This window comes from Triticum aestivum, chromosome 5D, assembly GCF_018294505.1.
Source record: "Triticum aestivum cultivar Chinese Spring chromosome 5D, IWGSC CS RefSeq v2.1, whole genome shotgun sequence".
NCBI classification, from domain to species: Eukaryota; Viridiplantae; Streptophyta; class Magnoliopsida; order Poales; family Poaceae; genus Triticum; species Triticum aestivum.
In genome coordinates, this window is record NC_057808.1 from 411,486,053 (window position 1) to 411,497,091 (window position 11,039).

The 11,039-nt window shown below is 44.3% G+C and overlaps 1 protein-coding gene across 1 annotated transcript; it reads right to left on the bottom strand.

The window, feature by feature from the left end:
* Window positions 1-8,949: 8,949 nt before the first annotated feature.
* Window positions 8,950-10,180, bottom strand: LOC123125188 (transcription factor MYC2). Its single transcript, XM_044545717.1, has one exon. The coding sequence runs from the start codon at window positions 10,073-10,075 to the stop codon at window positions 9,236-9,238; it is 840 nt and encodes a 279-aa protein (XP_044401652.1). The 5' UTR covers window positions 10,076-10,180; the 3' UTR covers window positions 8,950-9,235.
* Window positions 10,181-11,039: the final 859 nt, after the last annotated feature.

Here is an 11,039-nt window from a genome sequence, read left to right on the forward strand (position 1 = left end):
ATGTTTTGCTGCTCCCGTAACCGAAGAGCTCGAAGTGTCTCCCAGTCCCGGGAGTTGGAAGCGTCGGTATTACCTGGTACAGTAAAAGAGGTCTACTAGTGTGCCAAGCTATCGTCTGGCCCACGTGTCTCCATGCAAAAGATCTATTGACCTGGTGCAACGGAGACAAAGAGATTGGCGGAATCACTGTTGAATCGAATATCTCGAATGTGTATATGTCCGATCTGTATTTTGTCTCCGCTGTTTTGGGATTTGATGTTTAATTTCATCAAGCAATCCGGCGTGCCCGTCGGTGCACTAGACAGCTAGCTTTTCCATTGTGCCGGGCCTGCCGGCGAGGGGCGCGAAGCCAGGCAGGGGACTGTTTAGGATCAGTTTAGCTAGATGACAATCGACTGAATTTAAAATAGGGGTCAATCGATTTTCAAGAGTTGGCTGGAGTGAGCCGGAGGGAAGGAAGGAGAAGGAAGGGGCTCGCCGAAGTGCTACCCCATTATCTATCTTAGGGTTCAGGGTGGGAGCGGTGGTGGATGGCGGTGGTGGGGGCGGTGGTGCACTTCGCCGGAGAAAAAAACTAAACGTGGGCGGGTCTAGAGGGATGGCCGGGGGCGGCGGCTAGACAGGCGGTGGGGGCGGTTCCGGGGAGGTCGGGGTGGCGAGGCTGCGCGGGAGCGCCGCCGGCTGCGGGTGGTTCGGCCGGCGACCCGGGCGGCGGTGTGGAGAAGAAGGAGAAAAGCTGGAAGTAGAAGAAAGGCTAGGCGCCATTGGATATGGATCGGACGTTCAATATTGATCGATTGGCCCAATTTCAAAAATTCAGCCGACTGACATGTAGCATAACCCGTTTAGGATTCATGGGGCTGGAGGTGTCAAGTTCAGGAAGGAGGATTGGGGAAGAAGAGGTGCATCAAGATTGGTGAAGTACACGTGGCATTTTCTAAAGAGAGTCTTACGAGATGAAACGTGAGACCAGGTCGTATAGTATTATTTTCCCATTATTTTCCCACGGCTCTTGCGCGTTGGCCCTTTTTTTTATGGAAAGGCTTTCATGGCTAGCTTTATTAACTCAAATCAAACTTGCATCATTTGCTAACAAAGGAATAATAAAGCTTGGAGGTGTATCAGACCAGAAAGTCAGTGGATTACTCCTCCTAAACCTAGCTAGCTCATGAGCAACCATGTTTGACTCCCTGTTACAATGTTCAACAAGTACCCTCCCGAAATTCGAAAGTAGACTTCGACATTCATTAAGTATTGGTGCTGCAATCATTGAGTAACCTCGTTCAAATTCAACGCCTCTACCACGGTCACATTATCAGTCCGGACAATTATGTTGGCACACCCAAGACTTTGAATGAGCATTAGCCTTTGACGCAACGCTTCTGATTCGGCCGAGACCACATCGGCCGAGACCACATCGGCTACATGCTCCATGCAAGCAGTTTATTTGGAGCCGTGTGTGCCGTGCGATGCTAGACATACAGAGGATTTTTTTTATAGATTTTACGGAGGTTTAGAATTGAAAACAAGGTGAGGAAGGGCCTATCCCAATGAATTTTAGAAGGGGAAGAAATATTTAGTTAGGAAAGATCTGCAAAACGGCTGTAAAAATTCAGTGGTGTAGGATTATTGGTGTGTGCCGCTCTACATGTACAGCGAGTATCATGCTTATGATACACCGTATCTTTATACGGTGATGTTATTGTGTAGATACTCCCTGGGAGGGCTGGCACAATGAAAGGTTCTTAAGGTAATTTATAGAGTCATAGGGATAGCAAATTGTTTGAGGAAGCATGTCAAATCATGTGCAAAAAATGTACCAGGCGGATTTGCCATCCTGGTTAAAGAAAATTGTCATCCGCGGACCATACAAATCATCCGCAGTTGTCATGCCGCCAACGAACGTTTGCTGGTTAAGCCGGTCCTCTTTATAATGCATTGGTACATGTTGCTTGTAGCTAGCTTTCGCTTTGATTACATAACTTGTTTCTTTCCTGTTGTCTTATTACATTTGTTATACCCTATTCACTATCGATGGTGCAATGCTGTTGACAACACAAATGCATGCACCACATATTGGAATGTATTAATTAATCGTCCTATCATTATACTACACGTTCTCATGCATTATATGTTTCGCTCTCGATTGCACCTCTCAACCATATACTCTACTAACAACTAACAACTTGCTCCCCCGATTCCCTGGATAAAGATATATCGATTCAAACATTCAAATCTGCCCTGGTTAGCATATTTGACAAAATCCAGAAGTTCAAAATTTGACGAAAGAAAACTCTGCTTATACGACAAGTTCTCCCGAAAAAGATTGCAATGTATATTATTATCATGGGTTGCTGGAACTTATGGACCCAAAGAAATGGCAACAAGAATGAAACCCCTGGAAGTGATCCCTGATGCTTTAAGAAGAAGTGGGATCTTATGCTGGCCAAGCATAGAGCCAAAGAGAAGAACAAAGAATGCCTCGATCAACATATTGCTTCCTTGTTCTGATTTTGTTTTATTTTTTGCTTGTACATAAATTTTGTTTATATTAATGAGAAGAATTGTTCTACAGTCACTGGGCAAATAAAATAAAATATTTGTTTCGAACTTTAGTTTTCAGACAATGTGATATCATGTACAAATAATTTGTTGCATTGGAAAGAAGTAGGGATCGTTTCGCTCTTTATGCTTCTGGCCAAAAATGGTTAGAAATTACATTTGTCAACAAATCAAAAGATATACTTTTTATAAAATATAATACTCCCTTCAATCCATATTAATTGTCGTTGATTCAGTACAAGAGGGAATACATAATTTCCTAGTTACATTGAAGACATAAATTGTTGTGTCCGGCTTATAAGGCCAACTAGAGGGAGCAAGTACATTTGTACTTCTCGCTACATGTAGGGTTAGGTGATAGCCTGCAAGCGCACAAGGTTTAGTTGTAGCATTTTTTAAGTAAGAGTATCGATCTCATGGGGAGCACATGAATCAGTCCTTAGCCCTTTGCAAAGTACGAACGATGTGCGTATATAGCTTGTAAGCGATCTAATAATAGTAAGGTTGCAAGTGTAAAGGTGAATAAAATAAGCTGAAATAAATGACAAGTACAATGACTAGACTTGAGACAAATAATTAAAAGAGTTCCGAGGGGGTCCAGAATCCCCACTAGTGTGCATCGATGGCTGTGCCTAAACATGAAGCTATTTCGTTGATCCTCTCACCGGATGGGCTCTGGTGGCTAGGGTTCTGCCTTCTGGACGACTTTCTGGAGTCTCGGTACGTCTGATTCACGATCCGCTTCGATGTGGTGAAAATAGCTGATCCCCCAGAGGCGGCGGCGCGCCAAACGACCGCTCATGCAAGCGCGCACGATCGCATGGAACGTTGTTGTTCGCTCTGAAAGCGCGGTGACGATGTTTTTAAGCCTTCTTGCTTGATTCTTCTATGGAAAGTGTTTATCACCTTCAATATGTGATTCCACTGTCATTTTTAGGGATTTTCTCCAGTAAATGAATATTGCTCCATAAACCTTAATCTGAGGGATTATCAACAAAAAGTAATGCGTGAACACTGTAAAATTTCACGAAGCCTACCCAGTAGGCACAAAAATAACGGTGAAGAAGGTCTTATAATTTGGACTCATCATTAGGCATTCATACTGATCAAGAACAAAGTAGGAATGACGAGTTCTGCTACACCCCCGGTTGATTACAAGGTGAGGGACGCCACGAGATGACGTGGCAATCATTAATCGGAGTTTGTTGGGGTCGTGGGCCCACCCTAAAATTCAAGGGGTAGGAGAATTATGATTAGTGGGGAAGGAAGGTTGGTAGGGTGCGTAAAATAATTTCGGAAACACTAACGCCCACACATGTGGCACTTCTACTACTCGCCCACACGCCTGGATCGTCGTCCAATGCAGTTTGCACGAATCTTGACACGAAAAGGTGGATTTGGTGTGCCACGTAGGACGGGGCTGGTGTGTGGGCGTTGGAGAGTTTACCCGCACGCCCCGCACCATGCTGTTTACCAGCTACGTGTGTGGGCTAACTAGTTTCTGCCTACACAGCCACCACCTAGTCCATGCGCGTGTAGGCGAACTGCTTTTCGCCCACATGACACTCCTACGTTGTGGATGGCAACTGCAGTTACGCGAACGTGGCAACTTGGTAAACACACATGGCAACTATAATTCGTTGCTAGACGGCAACTGCAGTTGCGCGTACATGGCAACCAGATAAACACACATGACAACTGTGATTAACCATACATGGCAACCATGGTTGGACCACATGTGACAACTAGGTAAACACACATGGCAACTACTGTTTGACCATATGTGGCAAGTAGTTAATCACACACGGCAACTATGGTTTGATTACACGCGGCAACTACCATAAATTAGACATGGCAACTATAGTTAACCAAAACAGATAGAGTTGCCATGCTTTTACAACTACACTCTCCATCCCGGATAACTACATCTGCCATCCCGGATGGCAACTAAATCGTCATCCCGCAGGTACCTAACGTAGCTGCGCCAGGACGTGTGGGCATTCTTGCTTCGTGCCACACGCGCGAGGTGCAGATGAGTAGTACTTGTTGGGCGTGTGGCACGAAGTAGCTGCGCCCACACGTGTGGGAAATTCTAATGCCCGCCCACACACAGCCCGTGTGGGCTGCCTCGTGCTCACGCCACACACGATGTGTGGGCGGATGTCTAATATACTACACGTGTGGTGGATATTGGCGTCCAATAATTTTGTAAGTCTAGCATTCTTGTAGAAATGACCATTTAACTAGCTAGAGTTTCAGACTTTAATTCCGTGCAGCAATAACCCAATGACCCGACAATTACACATACAAACTAATGGTCCACTGGTCTACTGGCTCACAATTTGAAGTTTTTTTTTTGACGGGGAACAATACGGTTTTTTTTTTGCGAAAATGGTCAAATCTATTCTAAAAATTCACAGGAAGTACAATGCATCCCAAACATAATAAAAAACGGTGTGTTTTTTTTTTATAAAAAGGAGTGTTGTATATAAAATCTAGGAGCTACTCACAATCTCAAGTTCAGTTATACACATTGGTTTCATAGGATGTAGAAACAAAACATCCTCTAATAATCCAGAGTTTTTGATAAATAAGAAACATATCGATCGAGCATGTGGAATTTTGCCGTACACGGCGACTTGTTCTTGCATAGTGTGGTTCATTGCTTGAGTACCAGTGATGGTGATGCATAGATTGCGCTCATGCTGAGGCCACATGTACGGTCCGTCGTGGCGCAGCATATACAGGTCTTACTTTATAGATAACAATGTTTTTTGACCGGGTATAAAATACAATATTGATTATGCGAGTTTATAAAATTAACCATAACTTTATGCTTTTCCCTAAAAAATGTATAACTTTATGCTAGAAATGGAAACAAATAGGTGGTTCCAAATGCAGTTTACCTTACATTCCATGTTTTAGACGAAATTTGTGTTGATTTACTGTGAAAACAAAATTGAGGGGATCCAACTACCAACCTACTTGGAAACAATCAAAAAAATTGCGGGAAAACACTCGATGGTTGGTCAACACTAGGCCCCCAATGGATTCGCTCGCCCCTTGATGGAAAGAGTGGTTGCTACCGCATGCCAATTTGGCACGTACTCCCTTCACTCCAATGAATAAGGTGTGCACGCATCCCGGTGTTCAACTTTGACCATAAATTAGACCAATCAAATGTGGGTTATACGTGATACAAATTATATGGTTGAATTGATATTGAGAAGAAATTTTCAATGGTATAACTTTTAAGTCACACGAATATATATTATTGATCTAATTTCTGGTCAAAGTTGAATTTTGGAAAGCGGAACGCCTTATTCACTGGAACGAAGGAAGTAGCCGCATGGCAACAGAGGCACTGGGGTTAAATTATTTCATTCTTTGGATTTTTTGCCCTACGTCTTTGGTCAAGCTGTCCAAGTAAATAGCAACAGACTACATTGCCAAACCAGCATCAACCATCCCCAAATCGTTAGTTGCATAGTTTTATCTCCAAGGGAGCTAGAGCACCTCCCTGGAAAGAGAACATTTTTTTGGTATTTCAAAAAGATTTTTTATATTTTGCAATGCAAGAAGCCATAAATTAACCAGGTCCGAGAGTTACAAGAGAAATCCCTACAGACATAAATTATAAACGGACCCACGAGGAAATCGTCATCCTGGACAAGCCGATGGCACGCTGCAAGCCTAACACGAAGCCACACCTAGTACTTATCGTGGAACCAAGGAGTCATTATAACTATGACCCGGAAGACAATGCATGCTAATGAGAGACAGCACCGAGCCACCGATGACGATCGAAGCACAAACCATTAACATCAAGAAGAAGGTAAAGATCGAGCGAGGAGACAATAACCCACATCAACACCGAAATGTAGTCATATGATCATATCGAAGAGATCACTGACGCCCACTGGAAACCGAAGCGGATCATCTTGGTTAATGATATCCCCCTCCCCCAGAATCTGGTAGACCGGACATCGGGAAAACAACCATCATGTGCCCGACGGTGACGCTAGAACCAATACCACCTCCACAAGGACTGAGGTGTTTATTCCACCGCATCGTCTCCTCTACCACCAGGACGAACGACAGGAGGAAGCCAATTTCTAACAAACTAGAGAAAACTCCATACGAGAGCGAATATCCATTCCTAGGGGCGTCGGAACCGGTCACCAAAGGCGAGGGAGACATGCAGAATAAGTTGATGAGGATGAGGACTTTAATTTGTGGCATTTCCTTTTCTAAAAAGAGAGTGTGGATTAATCCTTCAAAAACACCGTAGCACAACTCCTTACGACCTAACTATGCTAAAGCATGTGTCACATCATTATCTTTTCTGTTGATTTTCCCCCACTAATTTCATGAAGCGTCATTCATGTTTATGCTGCTTGAATTCTCACATGACGCTACTTATATTTGATTTATTCAGATATGTAGATTTGAAATCTCTTACCACTAAATTGCAATCAATCTCAAGCACTAACAGATTGGTCGTACACTGGTGAATGTCTCAGACTTTCTAGGCAGACACATGCCTGTCCTTCATTTTCGCCATGATGGATTATATCCCAGTATAATCTGGTGTGTGTGTGTGTGTGTGTGTGTGTGTGTGTGTGTGTGTGTGTGTGTGTGTGTGTGTCATACCATCTCACTGCTCTCCACACACTGCTATTGGTTGGGTGTGAACTCCGTAAGTGCTTGTTCGGTTAATCCCCTCCACAAGGAGTTGGAGAGGATTGGAGGGGATTGAGGAGGATTTCGATTTGCAGGGGATTTGATCCCTTCAAATCCCAACCGAACAAGGCCTAAGGTTATATCACCTCCTTGGGACGTTTTAAATCAATAAAATATACTTTGTCAAGAAAAAAATAATCGGTTGCAGAGATGAGTCTCTTCCGCAAACACACATACACTCCAGTTTTACCACCTAGTATTAGGCTAAGTTTGCTATTTGAATAGTTTTGTGTTGAAATGCGGAAACTAGTCACTTCCTTGTTTTCTTACAAATTTTGGCAAGATCCTCCAAAGAAAAATCAATTGGAGTTCAAAATACTCCCTCCGTTCACTATTATGAGATGTTCCAAGTTTTTCTGAATCGGATGTATATAGACATGTTTTAGTGTATAGAATAATGCCAGTGCGTTGCAACGGCATATAAATATTCTAATACGTTAGCTTGTTATTTACCTGTTAACAATAATGCGATTGTGTAAATAAATGTTCATCAAATTCTGCCCGTGAATTACTGTATTTTAATTAGAAGTTTGGTAAGTAAATTAAAGTGGAATTGGTTCAGAAGGTAAGTAAATTAAAGTGATTGATTATCATATACATAGAAGGTTGGACGAAGGGGAGGTGAGAAGAAAGGTGAAATGAGAACCTTATGTTCTTTTTAAATAAGTAGAGATTTGTTCACCTATTTCAGTACGTATGTAATCCATACCGAAATATCCAAAACATCTTATAATTCGAAACAGAGGGAGTAGAATATAGCAAAAGGTCCTGCAGTGACTAAAAACCATTATAATCTTTAGCTTTCTTTTATCACTTGGGAGTCATGCAAGATGAAAGTCTCATGCATGGTTCTGCATGAGAGAAAGAAGCAAGAAATCCTCTTTTTGACTCAGATCCCTTACTCCACTCGTTTGTAACAAAATCTATCTGACTCCAAGAGCCCCTAGCGTTCCAAATATCAAAACTAGTGTACTGTCGATGTATTGAAATTATAGAGAGCCCATTAAATTGATCTTAAGTTGGTTCTCTTGAACCAGACATTCATTATTCATCTCTAGCAGCATAAGATACACCAAAACAAGTACTAATATAATTAAGTTGTCATACAGGACATGCATGCATGTATATATCTATACCCCTATATAGTGTGCGAATAAGTTTGAAAGTTTGTCGTTGGATGAAGCCAATCCGACGGTACAGAGATGGCAAATTCGAGCACTACTGGCCGTTGGATATCATGTACATTCCACCAGATTCTGCCACATGTAGAAGACTCGATGGTTAAACTTAAGCATAATGCACAAACCTCAAAACACAAGCACTTCTCCTTTGTTCTCTGGAATCTTCCATATCTTAATTGTTCAAACTTTTTTTTTAAATGAATTGTCACTTTTTGTTTTTACTTTATACTTTACAACGCATAATTCCATGAATCTTGAAATAGATTTTTTTTATAAACTAATTGATTTTGGATAAGATGAACTATAAGAATTAAACGAACATCTATATTATACATATATGACTCAAAGCTTACATGATATAATGTGGTATTTATTCATAATTTGGTTACCAAATCTCATGCATGCAATGCATGTCGTGTACCTTACTAGTTACACAATAGTATAACAAGCACTCTCCATTAAAAAGGAAAAAATACCAACAGTTTAACAAGCATATAACACTAGTAACACACGTGCGTACATATACTCAATCTGTACGCATAGATCCAAACAAGCCTTCACTGGTCACTGTTTACAATATACTCGTAGATCTTGGCACCAAGTGATGTTGAATCAATCACTCGGATTTATTCCATGGACGACACGCAGCAAAGGCGACAGAATTACAATATGTGGCATCTACCGTACGCTGGAGTCGTCTCGTGAGTCGTGATGTACTATACCTGCTCACGAGATAACGTAGCGGAGCTCTAGGCGCTGTCGCGTAGCCGCTGGACCAGCGCGGAGCGGAGGGCGGCGCTGTCATCGTGCTGCAGCGCGGCGGGCACGTCCACCACGACGTCCTGCACCGTCGCGCCCTGCACGCGGCTCACGCACGCGTGCTGCACCTGCAGCTCAAGCGAGCGGAGCGCGCTCATCAGCCTCGCCGGCGCGTACGGAGCGGACCCCGCTGCCGTCGTCACGCGCAGCGCCGCCGCGTCCCGTCCCACCATTCGCACCTCCACCGTCTCGTCGCCGGCTAGAAAGTGCTGCAAGGAGGCGCCGCCACCGCTGCGGGACGCCGAGTTAGTGTCCCACCTCGCGGCGGCCGCCTGCTTGCTCTCGTCCTCGAGCCGGGCCACACGGGCGCGCAGCTCGGCGATGTATGCGGCGGCGTCGGCGAGGAGGGAGGCCTTGTCCATGCGGGACACGGTGGGCACGGCAGCGCGGAGGTCGCAGAAGCGGCGGTTCAGTTTGTCGCGGCGCTGCCGCTCCGCCTCCACGTGGCTGACAGTGGGGCCCTCGGGGCGTGGCCTGGGCTTCCTCCCACGCCGCTTGGCCGCCGGCCGCGGTGTCGACTCAGTGGAGGCAGGGAGGCTCGCCGCCGGCAGCTCCGAGAGCTCGGAGTCCGTGGACAGCAGGGACCCCTCGGGCCACAGGTCCCCCGCGTCCTCGCTCTTGGCCGGCACGACGACGTCGCCGAGCAGCCATTGCTCGGGGACCTCGCAGGAGGCGAACTCGATAAACTGGTGGTGATGGTGCTCGAACTGCCCGGACGGCGGCGAGACCGGGAAGAAGGAGGAGCACGGGGAGAGCAGCTCGTCGTCCATGGCCGGCGGGACGTGCGTGCGTGTCGCTACTCGAACTCGCAAGTGGAGATGCGGCGAACCTGTATTTCCACTCCGCTATGGCCATGTATTTATACCGGTGACACATTGGCGGTTGAGACCTCGCATATACGTTTATCTCACGGAAATGGTCTCTGTCGTTTTCGACTTATCTTTGCCCGCAAAAAACATGTCCGTGTGGGCCCGGGCTTGAGATCTTGAAGGAACCAACAGATGACAATTAGGTTAGCTAGCAGTTCTGTAGTCACCAATCAGTTAGTCACTACTAGTATGCGATAAAGAGAAAAAAGACACGAGCAAGTTAAATTGCAGTGGTGAGCTGAAAAAATATAAGATTCATAAGCACCAGTACCCAGGACATATTTTTATAGAAAAAGCCCACCCAAGGAGAGGTACCAGAAATTCGCTCCCGACGGGTTTCGAACTCTGGGCGCAGGCTACACCATTGTGCACCCTTGCAGTGGTGAGCTAGATAACCAGTAACCTGTGCATACATGTTGAAAATAGATAGTTATATTACTCCCTCCGTCTCATAATGTAAGATGTTTTTTTGTCACTAGTGTAGTGTTAAAAAGCGTCTTACATTTTGGGACTGAGGGAGTACTTTCTAACAAGAGAGTCATGTTTTTCTTTCTTTTTTTAAGTCGTTTTTTCTGGCCAAAATGACCTTTTTTTTGCAGGAAATGACCTTGATGGAGAATTTTGACATAAAACACATAATTTAAGTATTTAAAACTACGGAAAATCATGCATGTAGAGGATGGATTCAAGTATATATGTGCAAGTTGATTTTGAAACATACATATGGAAACCGGAGGGGGTGACTCTTCTTTTGTTCAAAAAATAACCTGCGCATACACATATGGAAATCAGAGGGGGTGGCCCTTCTTTTCTTCAAAAAATAACCTGCAAATACACATGGAAAATGAATAATTACTTCACACTA

Coding starts and splice junctions, on each gene's coding strand:
- LOC123125188 (XM_044545717.1), bottom strand. CDS start 10,075: ATGGACGACGAGCTGCTCTCCCCGTGCTCCTCCTTCTTCCCGGTCTCG.